This window comes from Suricata suricatta, chromosome 9 (assembly GCF_006229205.1).
Source record: "Suricata suricatta isolate VVHF042 chromosome 9, meerkat_22Aug2017_6uvM2_HiC, whole genome shotgun sequence".
In the NCBI taxonomy this organism is placed as follows: domain Eukaryota; kingdom Metazoa; phylum Chordata; class Mammalia; order Carnivora; family Herpestidae; genus Suricata; species Suricata suricatta.
The window spans coordinates 25,055,479-25,080,779 of NC_043708.1; the positions used below are offsets into that span (position 1 = coordinate 25,055,479).

The window sequence follows — 25,301 nt, forward strand, 5'->3', positions numbered from 1 at the left end:
GAGGCTGGCAGAAATGCCTTAAAAAGAGTAAACGTGTGAGTGCCCCGCACGGCCACTGAGGAAAGAGGGAGCACCAGAGCCTCCTACAGGCTGGACATTGTTTGCAGGAAGGCACACACCAAGAGGGTGCATCTGCAGGGCTGTGGTCTATGCTGATGCCAGGGGGCAGCCATGGAGGCAGGTGGGAGCCCGGCCCCGGGGAGACACGGGACAGGCCAGGGACCAGGGATGCTGTAATACCCGAGGGTGGTGCCTCCGGCAAAGGGACTGTCACCATGCAGCCCCCGAGACCCACAGGGGAGGCACCACCCAGAGCCTGTCCCTCTGTGCAAAAGCGGCACACTCACCAAGGTCTGAAAGGCTGAGTACTTCATGAGGTCATTGTCCAGGTCACGGTAGGTCATTACCCGGTTGACCTGGATGCTGGAGGGAAGAGAGGAAGTGAGGAGGAACCCCAAGCAGGACGGAGGCATGCTGCCGGGCCACCATCCCCAGACCCTCCTAGGGAGGGGGAAGGACCAGTGTGGGAAGAATGTGCCTGGTGAAACGGGGACGTGGGCGGGAGCCCATCACCGGAAGCATCCCATCTCTACACGGTATTCGGCATGTACTAATTCACATGCTCTCTGCACCTTCCCCCCGCCCCCCTCCCCGAGCGGACTTCATACCTGACGGGACCTACCTGGGAGGGGCTGCCACCTGCAAGGCGAAGTCTTCTTCCTGTACTTCTTCCAGGTCCGGAATAACAGGGATATCTGCAACGAGAGGAGGGGGCAGACGGTTGGCAGCACGAATAGGGAGGGGTCTCGCCGCGGCTCCCTGCACTTACCCCCCGTGGCGTGCCAGCTGTGGGGCTGCAGGTCGGGGGGTGAATGGACGCTCAGACACAAGTTTCTGGCCTCTGGGGGTCCCCCGTCTAGGGCTGTGGTACCGAACTAGAGGTGTGCATGCAACCAAAGGTGGGCTTCCACAATTTCCAAATCCCAGGTCTTCCCCCAGCCACCCGCTGGCTTAGGACCCCGTGGGTGGGGCTCAGGACTCTGTGCTTTTCCCTAAGATTTCCTTGGTGGTCCTGATGTATGCTCCAGGCTAGGAGCCCTTGGAGTGGCTCTCCCGAGGAGAAATGTAAGGAAGTGGGAAGAGAGTCCCAGACTGTACTCGGGGAAGCTTATGTTGGAGGAGCTGGTGAATGACCCTGGCATGGCCAGAGACAGAGTTCCTGAGGAAGTGGAGTGTCATGAGGGGGATGCCACTGTGAGTGCCCTGCCTCATGACCGAGGTCCATGCGTGCATTAGTTCGTCATAATCCCTGCAATCATCACCGCTGTCGTGGCCCTGAGCCTGCCTCCGAAGGACATTTTTACACCTAACCAGGTGAACGGGTTCCCCAGTGGTGCCCCTGGGCTCATCTCTACTTGCCAGGTCTGACTAAGAAAGAATGCCAATTCTAAAGGTGACACTTCACTTGCTGGGTCATGGAGATTTCCCTTCTTCAAACTCTGTATGAGACAGATGTCCACACACAGAAGGAGATACAAGGCCATCTCGTTTGTTAGTCAGAGCCATGCAAGCAGGGAAGCCAAGAGAAGCCAAGTGGTGACTTGCCGAAAACAGCCCACCTTGTCATGGGGACAACCTAACGCCCTAAAGAAGCATTGCCTTTTCCAAATGAGCATCACTGACTGGATGAGGAGTTTTCTTTGTTTCAAGTGGTCGGTGTAAAAAAAGAGAGGGGGCAGGAAAAAAGGCCAGGTGGAGAGACACAATTCTAGAATTCCCAATCCAACTGCAGGCATTATAAGGATGCAAAAATCCCAGTGAGGAAAGAATAGTGAAGAAACCCTTTGTTTTTGCTGCCATGGACCGAATTCGATTTTATGTTTAAGAGAGATGCCGAGTCATTCCAAGAAGAGCTGGGAAGACCCCTCGGCCACTTTCAGGCTGTTCATTATTTAGACTCTGCAATTGCTCTAGTCCAGCTAAGCCTGAGTATATAAATGTCAACTCCGAGCCTCGTGTCTTTATTATTGCCTCCGACCTTGGAGTTACAGACACCGTACCTGGCAGGAGAGGGAGGAGGTGTGCAAGGGAGAGACAGACACAGAAAATAAGACCACGAGAGAAAGACGGCAGTTTCGAGAATAATACCGGCTCTGGAAAAGGAAAGGCGGAGAGGGGAAATAAAGCACACTCGCACACCACCCCCAAAACAGTGACCCGCGTTCAGCAAGCCCTCTGTCCAGAGAGCAGCTGTGGAGGGCGTAGATTCTCTCTCTCCGTCCTGCTGAAGAATTAGACATGGAATCCTCTAAGATTCTATCTCTAATGCTAATAGGAATTCAGCCTTCTTGTTCCCTCTCGCTCTGCATGATTAATACTGTCCACGGTGAGAGCCACTGACAGCGCTGTCCCTGAGCCTGGGCTGAGCGGCGGGGCAGGGAGGAGGCTGGCTGTGCCATGTGCCATCAGCACTGTGACAGTTTTGGAGTGAGCTGGTTAGCTGCTCCTGGCTCGCCTTGAATGTGGAGTCCAGCCTGAGATGAATATTCAGAAGGCGGGAAGAGAAGGCCCCACGCTGGGCTTAGGGCTCAGGACGGGGTCTTCCTAAAGTCCCCTCTCCCTCCACAGCATTAGCAGTTGGGTCCTGTCAGCTCTGCCCAGCTCCTCCGGGCTCCGAGGAACCGTACTTCTGCCCAATGTCTACCCCGGCTCCTCCCGGTCCTTCCCTCCTCATCCCTCCCCCCTCCTCCACATGCGCACAAAAGAGTGTGGGGCTGGCCCATCTGTGACAGATCAGAGGTCAGCCTGGGCCTTGGCGAAGGGGCCTCTCAGAGTGGCACTGGTGAGGCTGGCCACACAGTGGGATTTCTCTCTAATTGGAAGCCTGGTGCCCAACAGAACCCGGTGCACCGCCTGAGTGGGACAGCGCCAGCGATGACAGCCAGGCCAAGGCAAGCTGGAACATTCCGGTGTGGTGACAGCTTGAGCCGTCGCTGCAGAGTTGGGCCGTCCAACTCCCGGCCCCCATGGAACAGGTGGCCATGGAGCAGGTTTGGGGCAAACTTCAAAGAACTTCACGATTTTACGGTTCCTGATACAGCACCACAGACAAGTGGACGTAATTTGTTCTCGGGAATATTCATTCTGCCTCGCTCTTTTCACCCCATCTTCCCCACCTCTCACCTGGACAATTCCAGAAAACGGACTTGAGAAATCTGCTTCTTCACAAAGTTACCTACAGGGAATTCTCAGTCACGGCTGCTTGGCCTGCAGGTCTGACAGGTGACCCAGTCCGGTTCGGGACCTCAAGTTTAATACTCAGAATGTTACTAATGGAACACTGTTTGTCAACTATGATCAAGTAAAAAACTTTTAGTAAAATAAAATAGAAAGCGCACAATTTTAACGGAGACAGTAAGAGGGCTACAGAGGTCTGCTCTAGCGCTGCTGAAAAGCTACCGCTATTTTGAAAAATGTAATGGTTCCATTAACTTTATTCTCCTGCTCTTCCGTGCTGGTAAGAGCAAGAACATGAACAGAAGTGGTGAGTGGGTTAAGAATGGGGGGGAGGACGTCCATCTCATGGTTAAGATGTGGGTTCTGGAGGCAGGATGGCTGGCTTCCAAGCCTTGCTTCCCCACTGTGTGCCTATCCTCTCTGTGCCTCAGTTGTTTCATCTGTAGAATGGGGAAATACACCGACCACATATGCTTGCTATAAGCATTAAATGCAATAATCTTTACAAAATACTAAAGACTCTAATCAGTGCATGATATTTTAGAACTATTCGTGTTCATTTAACAGATAAAGTGTTGAGTCTGGAGAGAAACTATATGTTCTACCTTCATCTTCTCATTTACTCTTGTCCATTTTGCAGGCAGGAACAGTGAGGCTCAGGAAGGTTTAGCAGCTTGCGTGAGCTGAGATCATCAATAACGGACAATGCCAGGCTTCCAGCTCCACCCGACTGCAACCCGTGAGCTCGTCCTCGCCGGCTCCTGCTTCCGTGGCAAATGAACGGTGCCTTCAAAGGCACTCCTAGAGTAGAGTCTGGACAGCTCTTACTCTAAGACTCACCATCCTCTGTTCTGGGTATTTCTCTTGATTCCAATGACTACAAATAGGCTAAGTCTCTCCCTCACCATATGCCCTAGCTCGCTACTTCCCTCCAGGAAGGCCAAACGGAACAGAAGGGAAAGAGTGCACTGACGCTGGAGCCCTGGCGGCCCGCATCTTACTAAACTGGCCCCATGGAGGGGACTGAGCACCTGGAACAGTCTCAGAAAAGGGGAGCAAGGCAGGAGGGCTTGATGCCTCCAAGTTCCGGAATGGGGGCCCTCATCTCAGAGCCGCCTCACACAGATCGCCATTATGTGCTTCTCTCTTTCCCAGCTCCGACTCCTTCAACTGAACGGGTTTTCTTTGCTTTTTGCACTTGCTCCCGCCTCTTCCGCTGGCCGTCTCTCCTGCTTGTCTGACCCTACATGTCACCTGGTTAGCCACATGTGGGAATCTGCATGTTTGCTTATTCGTTCATCCGTCCATCCATCCATCCATCCATTCATCCATCCATCCAAGGAGCACTGACTGAGCATCTGCTATCTGAAAGGTGCCCTGCCAGCGGTGCCAGTGACAACTGCTGACAGAACAGTCCGTGTCCTCGTGGAAGGCCGGAAAACACCAGGGCCGAGACAACTAGTTCTCTTATTTTTTAATGTAAAATATCATACCTGCCAGAAAAGTTTAAAATGAAGAACTTCCTTTCATCACGTGAGCCCCAGTCTGTCTCCCTAGAGGTGCTATGAACAATTTCTTGTATTTACTGAAAAGAATGCGTGCATACCGTAGCACGTACGTCCTTTAAAAATGCTTGCGAGCGGGATCACTTTACACAGGCATTGTTCTGCAACTTGCTTTCTCTTCCCTTATCAATAAATGCACTGATGAGTCTTATTCTTTTAAATGGCCACCTAGGAGTCTACTGAACGGGCGGCCCCTAATGCATTTAATCTGGCTCAGAGAAGATCTCATTTAGAACTTTGGAAGGTGGGGAGCTGGGGAAGGTCTCTGAATTAGGGACGATGCAGCTCAAAGATGACGGATAGACAGGATTAAAGCAGGCAGGGCCGGTAGGCACAAAGGCACTATGAGGTGAGAAGTATCTTACAGCACTGATGAAATCAGAAAAAGGTCAGTGTGGTCGGCACAGGGACCAGGGGAGAATGAGGTGGGGTGAGGCAGGAGAGAGGGCGTCTGGTGCCAGCTGGGGAAGGACTTGCATCAACCAGCCAGGAGACATAGACTGCGTGTCTGCTATACACGAGACCTTTTCTAGGGCACATGGGGGGAAACCAAGATTGATGAAGCATGGCAAAGCGGCAAAGTCAGGGATCACACATTGAAAAAAAATAATACAAGCAGAATCAGGAAAATGTACATCCCTTCCTTTGTGACTCACCTTGGAATCCAACAGGTAGAGGCCGCAGGGTAGACCTCACCACCTCGTAGTGGGTAGAGTATGGCAAATTTGTCCCAGGTCTGCCCCTTAGATGGCCCACTAGCAGAGGGCGGAGAGCAGGTCCCAGTCACTCTGCTTTTCCAAAGAGCAGCAAACCAAGGGACAACTGAACAGAACTGAATCAATAGATTCTCCTCCAATGTGAAGGTCACATACAGGGAAGAGCCACGTCAATCTGTTTTGTTCCAATTAAAGGAGAAGTGCTACCGCATCCACAGTTGTCTATACACAACCAAGAACGATCCTTGGATACTTCCTGGATTTGATACCATCATAGCAAAGGTCCTGTCTCACTGACAGCTGCAAGGCCTGGTTGGGAAGGGCCTGTGTCTGCACAGGAAACAGTGGACGAGTGAGCACAAAGTCACAGAGGAAGAGTCATTCATATTTTGGCAGCATGGACCACGGGGCTCCCACCCTGAGGCCGGGTCATGCTGCTCTTCACTAACCTGTGTTTCTTTCTCCTTGGATTTCCGGAGTGTCCCCTCTATCTCCCCACCTTCTGGAAGCCCCTAGTAATGGTCTGTTAGTGCAGCAATAGTAAGAAGTTATTTCAAAGAGAGTGACTGCCAAATGGGCAACTCATTACAGTACCAGAACACCAGTCTGCCACAGATCTAACCCAACAAACCAACGACCAGATGAGACCACAGAAGTGAGGGGTGCTTAAATCAATAATCGAAACATGTGGGAACACCAGCAGGATCGGCCGCAACTGGTTTCAAAGATGTGAGAAGCCGCCATTTGCCCCGACGTACATTCGTTAGGGATAATATCATCACACACACGCACTAAAAAGCTAACTACCCAGTGAAGTCCCCCAGGGCTCCTTTCCAGCCCCTGTGGCCTGACAGTAAGAAGCCAGCCTGCCTCTTCCAATAAAGCTGCCTCCAGATCTCTGCGATGCGTTGGGAGATAGCCTGCATTCCAAGCCGGACGTTGCTGGCCCGTTCCGGCACAACTAGAACAGAAGGTGATTTTCGAAGACTGGACTGAGCAAGCAGTGCACGCTCTGCACGTGACTCAGACTCTTTACCTGGGATAAAAGGCTACATCCTGCAGGAAGGAGAGAACAAATCCCTAATCCGGACCCTGAGTCCCACCCTGGAGCTCCTCCTCTATGTGTCCCTTGAGGTTTTTACTGATTTTCTTCGTTGGAGATTTCTGAATGGGATTTCCTGGTTGCATCCACATGGGTTTCTCGAGAGCTCCATGAAAGTCTCTTCTACACTCTAGCATCTTCTCACCTTGGCATCTTAGTAAATGATACTTGGTTGGCCTACCTTGCCAGGTTCCGCTGGCAAAGACCCTGCTTGGTTACATGCAGTCTCTTCCCTGAGGTCCTCTCCTACTCAGCACCCTGGGCACCGCCCGGCACCCACAGGCTCTTAACGGCTCACATCTACCATCCATATCCAAGCTCAATATCCAATCCACAGGAAGGGGGTCTGGACATACTGCTTAAGGACACCCCAGAGAGAGTGGTCCGTACAACTCTTCATTCTGTGCCCAGAGTCAAAAGAGCCCAGCACAGCTCTTAAGTGAAACAACGTCCACGTTTTTGGGAGATGGCAACTGGAAGCCAGAGATCATTATAATTTTTCTCTGCAGCTGCAAAACTTTGTTTTCCTGAATGCTGTTACCTTCTGCATCACGTATGGGGAATTTTAAACAGGCAAATGGAAGAAGGTCTGATTGAAGATGAAGTTAAGTGAAAGAAATTGGTCTCATTTAGCACATGACAGGATTCATCTGTGTTCCCAAGTCCACTGAGGTGGCATCATGGGCGTTCCATATTCATGAGCTGCTGCGACACTGTGTCCCCTCATTTACAAAGAGCCGTGTTCAGCAAATTCTGTCCCTGTGGACACTCTGTGCATTTCATGGTCTTGTCAGAGAGACATCAAACGCTCCAGTAACCAAATACCAGAAAATGGCTTTAATTAGTGGATCTCAATCGTATAAATAATTTTTTTCTAAGCAAAAAAATGGAGAATTTTTTAAAAGGGAGAAGAAAAGGGGAAAGCAGTAGGCAACAGGCTTCAAACACCTGGAGGAACAAGAGAGAGAGAGATGCCTCAGAGGAGTTCCTGAGCAAGCCTGGGCCCTGCGACCGTCGGTCCCCCGTGCTCCCCAACTCACGGTTCGGGGGGCAGAAACACATCTGCAGGTCCCTGGCAGGTCTGCTTCATGAAGACCTATCCCTTGTGACTTCCCCTGATCGAAGGCAGGGGAGGAGAGAGGCAATGGAATGGGAGAAAAGAGTCTGGAAACTGGGATGCTGGCTAGAGACCCACACCTCCAACGCTGAGAACTACGCGACGGAGCCAAGGTTTGCTCAGGAGCTGTGCACGATCAGGTCCCCGGGGAAGCGTGGGACAGAGCCTGAAAGAAAAGAGGTCCTGAGGTGCTGAAGTGCCAGCATGCGGGGAGGGGGCAGGCTCATCTGTGTCGTGCATGTTGAGATGCCTCCATGCTCCTGCCGAACTGCCTCTCTCAATGTCGCTGGGCAAGGAGATTACAGACTTTACGAAGAGCAAAACAGCTGGTTGTTCCTCACAGCCCCCCACACCGTGGGGACTCTCCTGGCGGATGATGGATGGACGATGGAGGATTGGCCTGACTTTAGTTTCTGAGAGAAGCCAGGCCTCAGCACACGGTGGCGCTGGCTGGATCATGAGCAGGAGTGGACGCCTCGCTAGGAGTGGCATCACAGCTCGTGGGGTGTCATGGTGTGTGAGAGCCGGGCCTCTGGGACCGTGTTATGGCCACCACAGAGGGATGGGAGCATAAGAGCCATGCACGCGACACCCCAGAATGAGACTTGCCGCGTCTCCCCACCCAGGTCCGCCGTGTGCTTACAAGACTGAGCCTTCTGAGCAACCCGAAGGCAGTGCTCACGAGACAAGCACCCCCACAAGGGTTCTCTGTGGAGAAAGATCCCCTTCAGCCCAGGAGCCTGATACGGGGAGGACTCCACTGCCACCCGCCAGAGAACACCATGCCCACTGGTCACTGACAGTCGAAGGAAGTGAAGGACAATGAAGAGGAACTCTCTCTACCCACTCCATTAGCTTTCGGAGCTTTTGCTTGTGTTTCCAGCTTTGATCCGGAGAAATGCGCTAAGGACAAGGAGGTTTTGGAAAAGGACTTTACAAAGCGACGAGGAGAAAGTGGCTGGAAGGAATGGAAACTGAGGAACTTTCCACTCTCTTCAGTAAGGCCCAGGCTGAGCGATAGAACATTGACGTGACACAGAGCGCCTTCTCAGAGCCGCCCGTGGAAGCACGGACGTTAGAAACCAGGCATATCTGATTCTATTTCATCCTCTTCGTGTTACGTTGAAAAAAACAAGACAAACTACACGGCTTTTATTCCAAATCCTTAGGTTTTGTATTTTTCCTTATATATATTTATTTAAAAAATGCCACTTTGATCGGTGCCACCCGTGACACTCCCACATACGGAACGCTTCTGAGCGGTTCCCTCCGCGCGAGGCCACTGCTGGTGACAGCCAGCTGGTTTTGATCACAGCCATTCCGAATCGGATTTTCATAAGATAGATGAGGAGTCTTAGTGCTGCTCTCTCTCTTATCAGATGAGAAACAGAGGGGGAGGGGGAGAACGGGTCCTGAGGGAACAGTGCAACAATCAAGGGCTGCGTGGTTCTTTCTCTGTCCCTCCGCTGCTGCAATTTTCAAAGGCGTTTGCCTCGGGCACTTTTAAATGATGGTGTCTCAATTCTGTAATCATCTTTCAAGAGCTTTCTCTTAAAGGGTCTTTTAGGTAAACCTAGTCCGTCAACCACACTTATGGACTCAGGAATCACATTCCCAGTATGTGTCCTCCTGTATGTGTATAGATAGATGAGTACACACACACACACACACACACACACACACACACACACACACACACACTCAACATCTGTGAACTTTTAGAAAGCCGGCAGAACCTAAAGCAACAGAGGAAGATCTACCATTTGGCCATATGGAGTCCATCTCTTACTGGGGTAAGTGAGTCAGTCCCCCGTTATTTTTCCCCTAGATTTCTGCTATCCCTAATCCTTCTTTAGAAACGAATTTCCACGTGTGATGTGTCAAAAGACATCTCCACCTTCGGGTTAGGAGGTGAGCTAACTCCAACCTCCGAGCACAAACAGGCCTGTCCCTTCCCATGCCCTCTACGTGACACCTGGCTGTCAGGTGTGCACCCTGCCCCTGTATCTGGGACAACAGTCTATGGCTATGGCAGGGCGCAACTTGCTGTGTTTTGGTCACGAACACTACTGGGAACACTCCACCACTCCACCTGTCTTTGTACGTGCAGGGAACATGACACCTATGTATACAGTCCCTCCTAGAAAACTGACCCTCTATTTCCTTCTAGTCAAACAAAAATCTGAGCCATCTACAAGCTCCCTCCAGCCATAGTTCTCAGCAATACGGGCCTGTCTGCTGCGCTCAGGACCTTAGATTCCTTATCGGTCCACTCCCTTCACCATTGTGTGAAGTCCTCGTGCCTGTCCCAGAAAGCTGGGACACTGCTTGCAGACGCTGCTTGGATGCTCTCACAAAACTAAATGGGATTCGTATGGTCCTCTCCCGATCCTGTCTCCTGTGTTCAACCGGATAGAATCTAAGGAGCTCCAGAATAAATACCTCCATCTCTATAATGGTTTCAGGAAGATTTCTCTCTCTTTTACTTTTGTCAGGGTTTAACATTGGATGATTTATTATTACTCACATTCCCTAAGCTGACTATAGCATGACAGAGTGCTGACAGAGCTTTCTCTGTGAGCCTGGAGGAAGGTTAGTACAACGTGCCTCGTTCAGAACACGTGTGCACGCACAGCACCAGGCTTTCGTCTTCATTCGCCCATTCTACCTCTTCAGATGGGCACACGCAAGCAGGCTGTGCACATGAACAAAGGAAATGGAACCCAGAAAAGTCACTGTCAACCATGTTTCAGGTAAAGACATTCATGATTGTTAAGTCTGGAAAGTCTGGTGAAACCTAGAGATTTCAGGGCACCACGAGCAATATAAAGCATCTGGTCCCAACTCTGCCAACAGAGCAAGAGGCCCAGTCAAGACCCTGGGCTCTGCTTTGCAGCTGGATGGGGGGTAAGGTAGAGCATGACTGAGTTGACAAAGCAGAACTAAGATCTGCTGAAAGCTCAACTCATTTCTCCAAAACTGCCCTGCCTTCTGGAGACACCAAAAGAATATAGCCAAACCAGTCTCTTCCTGTTTGCAAAGTCAATTCATGGACACCTACTCTATGGTGGTGTATACTTTGCCTACGGTAGGGTCATGGGACCTTGAATCACCTCCCACAAAACAAAACAAAAAAGTAAAAACAACTTTTCTAGCAGCACTGAAGACATTTCTGGCAAGTTCCATGTGACCTCCCTGGTGCCTCACTCACTCTGGGGACCAGCGCTGGCCATACCCATACTAGATTCACCCCTGTGGCCTCCAGTGTCTGTATCTACTAATGCCCCTTTTCTTTTGCTGCCAAGATGTGACATTAAGTGTCCATCAAGGAAGAGCTGAATTCCCAGACTCCTGGTCCATGAAGTTGTACTACTGGTGAACCCGATGAGAGATCAGGAAACACGGGTCCCAGATCTGCCCCCAATTTGCTAAACGTAGGCAATTACTTGTCAGCTTTGGTCCTAGGCTTCCTTATTGTCCAATAAGGGCTATTCTATCTCTAAGACAATCTTTTTCTGGGGTGTCCATTAGAATGTCTCTCATGGGGGCACCTGGGTGGCTCAGTCCGTGAAGCGTCTGACTTCAGCCCAGGTCATGACCTCACCATTTGTGAGTTTGAGTCCCATGTTGGGCTCTGTGCTGACAGCTCAGAGCCTGGAGCCTGCTTCCGATTCTGTATGTCCCTTTCTCTCTGCCCCTCCCATGCTCTGTCTTTGTCTCTCAGAAATAAATGTTAAAAAATTTTTTAAAAAAGAAATGTATTTCATGAAGACCCAACCCTTTCTGTCACATTTGCTTACAGAAGAGTCTTTTCAAATGTTCCAGCCATAGTTGTGGCCTGCAGGGGGAGCACAGCAAATTTCTTGCCTAGGATCACTGTAATAAAATTCATTTTCCATGATGCAGTTACCCTGCACAGATCCCACCTGCAGCCCCATTATGCCCACACCACGATTCAGCACCCTTGGCTGGGGCCCCTCCACGTCCCATGCAGTCTATCAAGTGTCCATGTCTTGATGGTGTCAGTCTGTCTCTTCTGCTCTGCCTCAAAGGGGCAGGCTGGTGTGAAAGCTTCACACATGACCCTTCGGCCCAGGCGGAGCCCTGCGGGGCTGATTCTCACAGACTTCCCAAACACCCGATACACCTGCCGCAGCCCAGGGAGACGCCGGGTCTCCTCTCTGGAAGACTCAGCACAGGCACAAGAAATCACTATTTAAAACCAGTTTTTACGGATTTGATAAAAAATGAAGCGTAACAGGAGAGGAAGAGTCAAACCTAAAGATTCTGTTTCATGTCCCAGAACCGTACGGGCCTGGTCTCTGGCACATGCCTGTCAGCTGGGCTGTCCCTGTAGGCGAGACTGGACTGTGAGAGGGTCAATGGCACCGAGGACACGGGCCGGCAGGCTAGTCTGAGAACAGGGGACTAGAAAAATGAGTGGAGACTAGCTCCCTCAACAAGCAGGGTTGAGAAACCAACCGGATGCTTTAACAAGGACAAGGAAGGCTGTGACAGCAGAGGCTCACGAGCCCCAAAGACCAAGTGTGAACTCCAGCTCCACCGCCTGCTGGCTAGCAGTGGGGTGTCGGAGCAGCTCCCACTGGCCTGTAAGAGCCAACAGCTAAACTATTAGGAATACTGCATGCAAGTTGTTACACATAAACATCATGAAGGACTAAGTTATATACCCTTATAACTAGATAAATTATTTTTAAAACAAAGGCAATAAATAGTTAAAAACTCAGGACTTCCTAACTTTTACATTTCACTTTATCCATGCTCCTGTGACCGTTTCTGTCTCATGAACCTGTAGGCTAGAAATAGATCTACTGGTGTAGTCCTGCCCCTCTCTTCCCAGCTCTGTGGTGGGTCATGTCCTTCTGGGAGCCTGACACCAGCCCTGGGGGGGAGACTGCCACCGCAGAAATCGGCAAACACTACGGGTGAGACCTCACTCCCCTGGAAAACCGGAGGCCAAATATTAACCAGCACATCGCTGCTACATAGCCATGTGGCTTCTGGGAGTGACTTCACATGCCAAGGCTTCACCTTCCTCCTTGGTACAGGGGTAATGATCAGTGTCTCCTCTGAAAGCCGCCGTGAGGGTTGCTGCAGGTAGAAGCACAGGGCCTGGCTCACAGTGACACAAACACGAACTATCAATACCGTTTCCCACAAGAATGACTCTTCTCCTGGGGTGCCCGGGGTGGCTCAGTCCATTGAGCATCCCACTCTTGATTTTGGTTCAGGTCATCATCCCAAGGTTGTGGAGCCGAGCTCTGCACTGGGCTCTGTGCTGAGCATGGAGCCTGCTTAAGGCTCGCTTGCTCGCTCGCTCTAAAAAATAAAATTTAAAAAGAGGGCTCCTGGGTGGCTCAGTTGGTGAAGCGTCCAACTCTTAATTTGGTTCAGGTCATGATCTCATGGTTTGTGAGGCTGGGCCCTGCACTGGGCTCGGCAAGGAGCCTGCTTGGGATTCTCTTCCTCTCCGTCTCTTCTGTCCCTTCCCCACTTGCTCACATGCTCTCTATTTCTCTTTCTCAAAATAAATAAACTGGAAAAAAGAATAAAAAAGGAATGGCTTCTTTCTGAAATTTGTTACCTCATCTACAGAGAACAAAGCAGAAACACAACACACATGACAGGCAATGCTCGTACCAGTGTGCCCCACGCCCCTGCACACTCGCCCCCTCCCACCCCCCACCCCGTGATGCTAAAGGAGCTCCTGCTTGGGCGGATGTCAGGGAAGGGAGGGCAGGCTCGGGCTCAGAAATACCTTAGCGTCCACTCCTAGTGACTCTGAACTTAGAAAAAACAAATAGACTTTAAGGAGTATTATTTAATCAAAAAATTAATGCTGACTATAATAGTTTAAAAAGATCAGGGAGACAAAGGAAGTAGGTTTGGTAACCAACTAAGAAGTCCCATATGCTGAATGCCGACCTAATGGAACATTCTTACTAAGCAAGAGAAAGGACTTGAGAGGTCAGGGTTCTAATGATCTGTACTTAATTCTCTCCACTTCCTTCTTCTCCACATTGAAGCTGTTTAGGCTCATAGTGGCTCTGCTGTTTGCAGAAAGGACAGAGAGTATGGGGGGGAAGATGAAGCAAGGAGTGAGAAAGAGCCCAAAAGAGAGTTGGAAAGCCCAGAGTAGGTGATGAATAGGGAGAGGGTACCCAGGGGTGAGGGCGCGCAGCCCTCTACAGATGGCATTTTTCTAATCCCACTGACAGTCCAGCATCTCGCATCTCATCCAGCCTCATTGCTCGGCTGTGTTCAGCCACGTTTACCTATTTTCCCTGTTGACATGGACAGAAAATTGAGCAATTACCCTTAAACTCGGAGCTCTCAGATCATCCAGATTGCTACACTTACAGAATTAAGTCCCCAATTGCCCCTGGCTAGCAGTGGCTCAACTCAGCTGGTCCTTTAGGAATTAAACACTTTTTGGTCGGCCATAAGGATTTATTATTCCCAAGGTTTGGAGGTATTCGATTCTGTCAAAACTGGACCTGAGCTGCAAAGAGCACAGCCCTCTCTGGTGGGGATGAGATGCTGGGAGAATTCCACCCACGGTCCTGGATCACGCCAAGGTGTGATGGTTAAATGTGATCCTTTCTTTCAAAGCTCCTGTTTTCAGAGACTTTCTACGTTTGAAAGACATCTTCGGGGGCTCACAGGTTCCTTCCTTTAAGGACTTTAACTCGGAGACAAATTATTTGAAATTTGAGTCTGTATCTAATTGCATTTCAGAAGTTGTTTCAACTGGAATATTATTCATCTTTTTTAAAGACAGGAAGTGCTCTTCTCCCATCTGTGTGCTTCCCAAAAGTTCATCTTCAAAGCTTCACATTCTATCCAGAGTTCATTTTCTGACAGCTGGAGTTTGGAGCTGGAAACATGGAGTTGGAGGTGACAAGACTGTACTGGCTGTTTCCTCCACCAGGGTCCCCCCAGGCCCCTGCTCACAACCTCCCCCCTGGCGACTTCACTCTTCCTTGTGGTTGGGTGTAAAAACCACTGCTTCCGAGTGGCCTCCCCTCATCACCCAATCCACATCAGGTTTCCATGCTATTCTTTCTCCTGGCGCTCTGTGCGCTGCCTTCAGTGGACCCAAGCATCGCTTGTCCTTACTTTTTAGCTGTGTGACCATCTGCATCCCACCTCTTTCCCCGACCAGGCTGTAAGCAGCATGAGGACGAGGACCATGCATGTCTTCTTCAACATCATGTCCCCAGTGCCCAGCCCTGAATATCGCAGACGAGGTATTCAACAAATGGTAGCTGAATGAATGACTTGCCCAAAGTCACTGTCGAGGCTGGGTTCAATCCTACTCCAGACCTGATGTTCTTTCTGCTAACACCATACAACCTTCCATGACAGAAGAAGTCTGAACACCTTAGTGTAAACCAGAAACCTGATTCCAAGGACAGGGATGGATAATTGTGCCACTAAAGGATGGCCATCTCAATAAGAAAGATTAGTGTGGCCATGCTACAATTTTGGGACCCTGGGGACATCTGGGGGCTCTGGCTGTCCATCATTCTCAGCTATTCTCAGAATCATGAATCTCAAGTTCCCTGAAACGTTGTGTCAACTCTTGTGACTGATTCCACCTGGAATCGGCAAATCAGGGGAATGGCGATCTTCGAACTTCATGAAAGGCTGTTTATAGGGGACACTGTAGCTGAGAATGGACCGAAATCAGGGCTTTGCTCTGAAGAACCAGCTTGTCTTGCCAGGCCTCACCTGGAAGACCCTCACATTCTTCTCCACCTGCGCAAGTCCTGCCCGACCTTCGGGACCCACTGCTCATTCTTCCTCCTGAAGTGTCCTCAGCCCCCAGGGATCTCTTCCTCGCCTGACCTGCGGCCCTTACTAATGTGAATCACGAACACGGCAGCTACCACTGGCCGCCCTTGCCGTCCATTACACTGCTGTCTGAGCTCCATAACGCTTTTCATTGCTTCTGTTCTGTCTTCCCAGCAAAGTTCAGTCTTCCTGTGAAGCACAGCCCTACAGAGGCTGACTGCACATTTGCAGATGACTTGCCAAAGGCTTAATCCAACTTGCAGATGTAATTTGTTCTGTTTATGAAAAGTGATTTAAAAAATTCCTTCTGTCATTTTTTGAAATACGAATTTCAACTTTCAGGCTGAGTCATCTCCGCTCTAGGTTTACCACAGGCCCCACCATCCTTTCCTGTCTTGCACTTGTGCTGTCTCTTGTGCGTATGGTGTCTGTCCGGCCCTTCACGGTATGCAAGCTCGTGGCCCACCATGGCCTTGCAAACAGTCCCACGCGGTACATTCTACTTAACCAGCAGACTCCAAAACCACCTCCAAACGTCACTCACTCCTGTTTCTCATTCTAAAAACAAATCTGATCCTAAAAGCCCTTTTCTTCTTCTATTTTTCTGCTCTCTTCCTTGAAAGCCTGACACATCGATGGAGGGGAAGAAGTGTTTCTCTTCTCTCCCTGGGCATCTTCCCCAGGAAAGAAGGAGAACATGTGCCAAGAGTGACGCTTGGGAGGCTGAATGCTGAGAACCAGATCTCAGGGACACGGCTCCCGGAAATTTCCTGGACAAGACGGGGGGGGGGGGGGGGGGGGGGGGGGGGGGGGCATTTCTCACTGCATCAGAATCTCTCGGAGGGCAAGGGCTGCCTTACTGGACACTATCTCTGGCATCTGGCCTGGTCCGGGCCACAGGAGGCACTGTGCGAACACTTGCTGGCTTTCCTCAATAAAATCTGACCTCTAAGGCTGGTGGTGGAGGGAGGCTGCCTGCTTGAGGGGGCCCCACACCTTGGATCCTCAGATCTACTCCCTACAACTCATTTGCCTTTGGGACGGCTGGCCAATCACCACCCCTGGCGAGCACAGGGAAACTGGCAGCCCCTTCCCAGGTGACAGTGGTCCTCGCACCAATGACCCTGAAGAATATGGGTGTGATTGTATTAAGGGCACCAGTAGGTTCCCTTACAGGCACGCAAAATCTGCTTAATGGCATTGCTGAATAAGCATCGTGGACGGTTCTGGGCAATCATTCATGGAGTGTCCCCACCCACCGGCTATTCTAAGTTCAGAGGAGCAGCCTTCACTAGCCAACCAAGTAATTCTCTGAGCAAAGATAATTCTAGAAACTAGTTATATGTAACATACAATTCCTACTGCATAATAGATTCCAAACAGTCACATACAGTGAAATGGACGAAGTCGAGTGTGAAGTGTAACATATGAACCGATTTTCCATTAAAGAACTCAGGCATAACTGCATGGACAACAGATTTATGCTGGGGAAGAGGCATCCCTCCCAGAGGCAAAAGCAAGTGCACTCTGACAAGGAAGGGTTTTATGTGTTAAACTTCCAGAGCCAAAAGAAAGGCCAAATCACTAATTTCACACTGCAGGTTTATGAAGGGGAAAAAGAAATACTAGAGGTATTCTCTGAAAATAGGTATCTTTCTTCTCTCCTTTCCTTAATGGAATTGTATTAAGCATCCTATCAATCATGCCAGGCACTCTACATCACAAACATGGGAGCTGACATTAATACAATGCACCTGTGGAAGGAGACATGGCCACAGCTGAGGGTCACTCCAGTTGTGACAGCCCAGAGGCCAGGAGCAAGGACTCTGGGGTCAAGATCCGTATTCAAATCCTGGCGCCGGGCTGTGTAGTATTGATGGCATTGTGGTGAGCACAGCCGACTTCCAAGTATCGTCACTGATTAGCTGTGTGATCTTTGGCAAGGTTGTTTTTCTTTGCCTTAGTCTGCTCATCTTTAATATGGGGATAATGAACAATCCCAAATGTCCATTGCCAGGTGAACAGATAACCAAAATGTGGTATGTCCATACACTGAGATATTGCTCATCAATAAACGTAACAGGCTAACGATCTACACAACCTGGATAAACTCATGAGTGGAAAAAGCCAGACACAACAGCCTATGTACTTATGATTTGACTTACATAAAACTCCAGAAAATACAAGCCACTCTACGGCGGCAAAAAACAAGTCAGTAGTCACCTGGAGACAGGGGCAGAGGAAGAATGGCCTGGAAAGGGGCATGAGAAACTCTGGAGGGCGAAGGGAATGTTCCGTATTTGATTGTGGCGGTGTTTTCATAGGGGCGTATACACCTTCAGAACTCAAATGGTGCATTTCAAATGGATTCAGTTTCTTGTATGTACTCATAGGTTTGTTTTGAGTTTCTTGTATGTTTCTCATAGGTTTGTTTTGAGAATTAAGTGAGTTCGGCAATGAGCGGTGATGGCAGCGATACTGGGGGAGAAGGGATATGAGAGCGGATGTTCTCTTGTGAGTCAGAGGACCAGAGTCCCTCCCGGAGTCCTGCTGTTTTGTATGATGATCCCTGAGCTTCAGTGCGGTAACATGCGAGATGCCAGGCTCGGATGAGAGGGCCTGCAGAGGTGCTCAGAGCTGCAGCAGAGCACGTGCAGTGCGACGGCGCCACAGTGACAGCCAGCGCAACCTTCTCATGACACGCATTGATGATGTGCGTCCACTTCAGCATGCAGGGGGAAGGCATGCGGTAATGTTTAACAGTTCCTCCTTGAAATGCAGCATTTTCACACATTGAAACAAATGGAGAAAGGATTTCAGAAGTCCTTTGAAGGGAGTGAGAAGGAGGTTTAAGGCAGGGTCAGGGGAAGCCGGGAAAGGTTCTGTAGACCATGAACTTAATGAGCCCCTCAGAGTCAGCAGCATCATAATGTCCACGTGCACTGCTGCTTAGCCACCTGCCAGCCTTGTCGATGTCCGGCAGGATGCCCGCCTCCCCGAGTCCTTTGTCACATCCCTGGATGGTCACCCTGCCGTCCTGGAAACCAGTGCAGTGCCGACACGAGGCGATGCAGGTACCTGTGCGGGGAATGAGACTTGGGGAACAGGACACGGGCTACCTTATTTAACAGGGGCACTGCGAGTTATTAGTGGGCGGGCGAGTCTGGCAGCGACAAGGAGTTTAGTAAGGAGAGTGAAGGAATGAGGATCTGGTGAGAAAGAAATGAGCTTGTCAATAAGAGATCATAGAAAAAGCAGAGTCAAATGCTTAAGAGTGATGAAGCCATGCTTAGGAGCTCTCTCTAAATCTCAGCGTGGAAGCCGAATTTCTGGCCTCCAGTGACTAGCATCTCACCTCTAAACCCCTTTGGCATGAGATGAGGCAGAAGCACCTTTTCATACTTCCTGTCCTTTCCTGATCTCAAGCCTGACTTTCGAGGCACCAGAGCAGGCCTGAAGGGCTTCGGTGCGCAAAAAATTCATCCCGAGAGTGTATTTACATGAGTACGGGTCTCTGGGCCCCAACTCCAGCTTCTGATTGCTGGAGGCCTGGGAATCTATACTTCAACCATTATCCCAGAGTGGTTCACATGTCCCACAGGTCCCAATCCTGTGAGGCAGGGAGTAATCTAAGCTTTCCAGATTTAATGCTCCCTTTCACTCTGTGGTCACATGCAAAGGTTAGTGATGGAAAGTGCTGGGGCCCCACCAGTAGCCATGAGAGAGTTCCCAGCACTGGGCTTACCTTCCTGCCGGTAACCATTAGGACACTGGAAATAATACAAGATACAACTGTGTGCAGACCGCAGACAGGAGGAAGCGCAGGGCAGTGGCCCCTGAGAGAAGGGAATGCGTGAGCCTTACCAGCTGGCTCCTGGCTTCCTGCCTGGATGAATCCTTCCTGGACTCTGGCCCAGGGAGGGGGAACGCCAGGTGGAGCATGGAGATCTCTCGGAGTTGAGGAGCCAGAGGTCAAAGTCTAGGTAAGCAAGCGTGGCTGGAGAGAGGGGCTATGGAGCAGAAGGCCGCAGAAATCTAGGCTGACTGCCCTCTAAGCTGTGCGTGGACAGGTTCAAGATCTGCACAGCTGGACAGCGGGTCACTACCAAGAAAGTAGGAGGGGACAATCCCCCACAGCTTACGGGGACCCGAAAGAGGCTCAGCGCCTCCCAGGCAGAGTAGATAGTCCTGGATGAGCCACCGGGCAGGGATGCCTGAGGATCTTAATGTTTAACTTTAGCTCTATGGGGGGTGGGGAGAATATCTGGTTCTTTTTCTTCTCTGTGTAAATTTTAGAATTAGTTTGTCAATATCCAGAAAATAATTTGTTGGGAGTTTGATGAGGATTGCACTGAATCTATAGTTGTTAAGAATTGACATTTTGATAATACTGTCTCTAACAAAAAATTTTTTTAAGTTTATTTATTTTGAGAGAGAGAGAATGAGAGAAAGCAGGGTAGGGGCAGAGAGACAAGGAGAATGGGGGGAGGGGGAGAGGGAGAGAGAGAGAGAGAAAGAGAGAGAGAGAGAGGGAGAGGGAGAGAGAGAGAATGAATCCCAAGCAGGCTCCACTCTGTCAACATGAAGCCCGATGTGGGACTTGAACTCATGAACCGTGAGATCATGACCTGAGCCGAAATCAAGAGTTGGACGCTTCACTGATGGAGCCACCCGGGTGCCCATAAATTTTTTAAGTATTAAAAAAATAAAGTTAGCTCTAGACTCACCCTAATAAAGCTTAAAAACAATTCTCAAAATGACCATGTTGACTAACAAATACATTAACTGTCTCCTAAAACAGAAACAACAACCAGATACTCAACATAGCAACATTTGTAATGACCAGCATCCAATCACAAACTACTAATCGTCTGAAGAAGCAGAAAAACATGCCTTGTAACCAGAAGAAAAATCAGTCAATAGGAAGAAACACAGAGATGATAGAAATGAGCAGAAAAGGACTTTAAAACAGTTACACTATATAAAGGCTACTGTCGAGGATGAAACAAAACATAATCAAAATAAGGAGGATAAATGGAAGACCCAGAACTGAATGGAGCTTCTAGAGCTGAGAAATATAATACTGAGAGAACAAATCCACTGAATGGTCTTAATGGCAGATTAGACACCATAGAAGGAAAGAGCAGCTACGTAGCAGAATAAACTCTCCTCACTGGATCACAGAGTTTAAAACGAACTGCAGAAAAAACTTACTTAACCTCTCTGTCCTTTAGTTTCCTCATCTGTAAAATGGGAACAGTACCATCTCATGGGGTCGTTGTGATGGTTAAATGCTTTAACATGTATAAACCGGTAGAACAGTGCCTGGTAGAATAAATACCCAATAAACGCTGGCTATTTTTGCTGTTGTTATAATGGTAATTGGCCCAGCGCGTCCTGGGAGCACCACTGCCGCTGTGGGAGCGCCAGGGAGAAACATCTGCGGCAGAGAGGCAGTGGGGAGGGGAGGGGGACACCTGGGAGCAGGTGACGCCTGCGCAGAGCTGTGCAGGATAACCCGGCGGGGGCGGGGCAAGGAGCCCCAGCAGAGGCGGCAGCGCTCTCCCAATGCCCGGAGGCGTGGTGCAACGGGGCTGCTGCGGCCCAGGAAATGCTCTGGGGGCCGGGAGCCTCTCTGGAAGCTTTTTCTGATTTCCTCCAAAGGCATCTTACCTCCTTCGTCATCAGATCTGTCGAAGCTCTGCTGTCTGAGCCGGTGACTGCTCCCAAAAAGAAGGAAAGGAAAGAAGAAAATCAGTTTCAGACACAGAAAGAAACCACCCAAACTGTCACTGTATGCATCCTCTCTCCTAGAAGAAGTCTCTGGACCCACTTTCCTCCATCAACTTGGTCTGCCGTGTGCAGCAGGACAAGCCCTGCGGTGCCCCATCCACGGACTAGCGAATGCGCCTCTCACCCCCGGGAGGCCGACATCCAGTGGCTCGGCCTTTACACTCTGTCTTTGCCTAGAAACCTCTTTCTCCCTCTTTGATAGGGGTCTGAGGCGTAGGCTGGGTTTAGAAAGCTGGTGTTGAGGGCGCCTGGATGGCTCAGTCGGTAAAGCATCTGACTTAAGCTCAGGTCATGATCTCAAGGGTTCATGGGTTCGAGCCCTGCTTTGGGCTCTGGGCTGACAGCTCAGAGCCTGGAGCCTGCTTCAGATTCTGTGTCTCCCGCTCTTTTTGCCCCTTCTCCATTTCTACTCTGTCTCTCTCTCTCTCTCAAAAATAAACAGACACTAAGAAAATTGAAAAAAAAAGAAAAAAGAAAGACAGCTGGTGTTGCTTCTGCCCCACTGTATCAATACGCAGAGCCCGTGGGTCAGCACTCTGACCCCTGCACACCCAGTTCTAACATCCAGAGCGGGAGGGAATGAGGCCAGGAGGCTCCAGACCTCCGGCCAAGGACACAGCATTAACTGAGCCCTTGATTCCACCTGCATAACTCAAGGGACAGACTGCAGCCAGATTCGTTCTGTTCTCTAACGTTAAGCTCGGCACAGGCTGGACAGATGATGAGCACCAAGACTGAACGGCTAGCAGAGGTCCCCAAAGATGCCCCAAGAATGCGAAAACATACTCTTCTATTTCTTCAGAAGCCCTCCTTCCTGGCCTGAAAAACAGAAAAACAGGGTTTATGAGAACCCACTAGACTCACCCCTTGGTGGGGTACGTAGGAGAGGGGGTTTCAAAAGTGATGGCAAATTAACATATTCCAAGTGCTTTATTTATCTGTATTTCTCTTTCAAGACCAAGGCCCATAACCCACATGAGAGAATTACAGACCCTGTAATGTTATTTTATTTTATTTCATTTTAATTTATTTTTGAGAGAGCAAGCGAGCACGCACGCAAGCACAGGAGAGGAGCAGACAAAGAGGGAAAGAGAGAGAATTCTCAGCAGGCTCCGCACTGTCAGCCCAGAGCCCAACATGGGACTCAAACCCACATGCCACGAGATCATGACCAGAGCCCAAATCAAGAGTTGACACTGAACTGACTGAGCCATGCAGGCGCCCCTGTAATGCCTCGGCTTATTTCAGCATAACTCCAACTAAAATCCTTGAGTTTAAGGGCGGATTGAGAAGTTCAAAACTCCAAAGGATATAGACAATACAGTGCCCTCCTTTCAATAATTAACGGACCAATTTATAGAGCATTTTCTTAGGGTTGAGGCCTTGAGTCCTATTTGGAGCTTTAGTTATTAGCGTATGTAGCTTCCCAAGAGCAAAATGAGCTGAGCTGGCCATGCAGATCCAGCTGCGGGCTCTGGGCCTTTGTGCAGCCTCCACTTGAAGAGTCAGATGGCCCTGTGCGTGATACTGGGCATGCAGTGCCCTGCAGACACTCCATGGGAACAGGAGGCCCAATCTCACACACACTTAGCCAAGGCTGTGGTTCTCAAACTTCGGTGTGCATGGGGACTGTCAGTCAGGTCAGCATCTGACTTTGGATTTTGGCGCAGGTCATGATCACGGTTCATGGGATCAAGCCCCATGTCGGGCTCCTTGCTGACAGTGCAGAGCCTGCTTGGGATTCTCTCCCTCTCTCTCTGCTCTTCCCTTGCACGCACATGCTTTCTCTCAAAATAAATAAACTTTTCTTTTTCAAAGCACGGTGTGGGGAGCTTATTAGACACGCAGATCGCTGGACCCGGCAGAGAGAGCTTTCTGGATCAGCTGCTCTGGGAAAAGCGGGGCCTGGGAATACACATTTTAAACGAATTCCCAGGTAATCCTAATGTAAGTTGTCACTACTGACATTGAGAGAAACACTGATCTAAAGTCTTCTAAATGAGACTGACAAAATGTTGACAATTATTCAAGCTGGGTGTTGGGTACATGTTGATCAGTTTTCCGTATGCCCGGAAATTTCCACCATAACAAGGTTTTGTGTGTGTGTGTGTGTGTGTGTGTGTGTGTGTGTGTGTGTGCGGGCGCGCGTTTAAATGAATTCTTTCAAGCCAGAAATCAACACCGTGGTGAGCATGGGCAAAGGGTGGTGGCGATGTCATCGTGGCCAAGAGTCAGGATGCATGAGAAGGGCTTCACCAGTGCCGGGCCCACTAGCCTTGCCAACAGAGCTACATGGGAACCAACCCGCAATTCCTACAAAATCCAAATGACCCCCACCCCCATCCCGAGTGTCATCAGAAATTAAACCCAACTTTAAATAGCCTAGTTTCCATGAAATTCGGACCACCCCAAGTGCACTGATAAGGAAGGAAGCGGGGAGGGAGGGAGGATTTTGGGTTTTGATGGGAAGAAGAGAAGGTAAGGGCCGGATGGGACAACTCTAAGGGCATCTCCCAGGCTGCAGTTTTTGACACCTCAAGGCCGAGAGGAAGCAAAGAGATGACATAAGTAGGGAGGGACAGGAGGGCAGGGGGATGAAAAGGCAGGAGGGAGGCACCACAGGTAAGCTGCAGAGCGGTGCCCAAGCATCACTGCCATGGCGCTGCTGGAGGATATTGGTTTTAATACTGTTCTGAATCAAGAAAATCCTAGAGCCGTGATTACACTGTTCCTTCCTAAGCAGTGTGCCATGGCCAAAGTAGCAGTGATTTTGTCTGAAGGAAACAATAATGGCAACGCTAATCTTCATAGGAAGGCCAATCCACTCAACATCCAAAACGGGGAGGAGTTTCACATTCAGCATAATTGCTGCCGAGTTCACATCCTACTCTCTCTTACTGCGGGGGGGGGGGGGGCAAGGACCCTTCCAAATTTCATTTCACCCCATAAGAAGGAATAAGATCCAAATGGAGCCCTCAAGGGGTGCCTGGGTGGCTCAGTTGGATTAGTATCTGACTCCTGATTTCAGCTCAGCTCATGATCTCACGGTCCGTGAGTCTGAGCTCCACATCAGGCTCTGCTGACAGCACAGACTCTCCTAGGGATCCTCTCTCTCTCTGCCAGAAATAGCAGATTCTGGGCAAGCCTTCTGCTCAGGATAGATGGAAAGGCCAGTGGGAAGTTGGGCAAAGCCCTGGAGAATGGACCAGGGAGTGCCTTGCCTTTGACAACGCTGAGGGCTTTCTGGCCTCATCTAGGAGCATGTCCGTTTGTTTGGACCACACGGGTGTTTATTTTTGTTTTGGTTTCAACATGAATTTGGTGCCCAAACTGTGAGATTTTGTACAGAAATCCAGATTTCTGAAGTTCTTGGGTACGAAGCTTGTGAGGCTGGGCCTGCCTTCCCTCGCAGAGAGCTCGGAGCAGTGGAGGGTGGCTGTGCCCAGCCCTCCGAGACACCGGGGCTCAGGAGCGGCGTCTCTCTCTCTCAGTCTGCGCTGCCAGCTCTCAGAGCAGAGATGAAGAAGCAGGTGAAGCACTTCCTGTAGCTTCGCAGCTGCCAAGAGCGGGAAAGCAAAAGGAAGGCCAAGTGGGAAGAAGGTTTTAGGACCAGCGGCGGCGTAAGCGTCCTCAGAGAAATGTGACCACGCAACTCATCCGTGTGTGCACCTCAGTGAGAGCGTTTCAGATGCTGTGTGAAATACAGCCCCCCCACTTCACGGATTTACATCGCCTGCCTGGTTCCCAAAGGCACCTCAAGTCGCTCACTGGCAGAGCCGAGCACAAGGACACAGACTCTAGCACGATGACCTTCAAGCTATAGGTCATGACCCCCTGTGAGTCATAAAATCAATTTAGTGGATCCTCGCCAGCCTTCCTGGCCTTTTCCTTTTCCTTTTCTAACAGCATAGAGTAGAACAGAAAAGAGAGTGCCCTGCAGATAGTAAGGGTAC

The 25,301-nt window shown here is 50.1% G+C and overlaps 1 protein-coding gene across 1 annotated transcript in view; it reads right to left on the minus strand.

Moving 5' to 3' along the window:
• IFT43 (intraflagellar transport 43) overlaps nt 1-25,301 on the minus strand; it is a 73,953-nt gene that overhangs the window by 446 nt on the left and 48,206 nt on the right. Inside the window, exons 4-7 of the mRNA XM_029952173.1 lie at nt 22,135-22,167; nt 21,229-21,275; nt 683-755; nt 87-423 (exon numbers count right to left, since the gene is read on the minus strand). Of these exons, the coding sequence (XP_029808033.1) occupies nt 87-423; nt 683-755; nt 21,229-21,275; nt 22,135-22,167 (490 nt within the window). The remainder of the gene's footprint in view (nt 1-86; nt 424-682; nt 756-21,228; nt 21,276-22,134; nt 22,168-25,301) is intronic.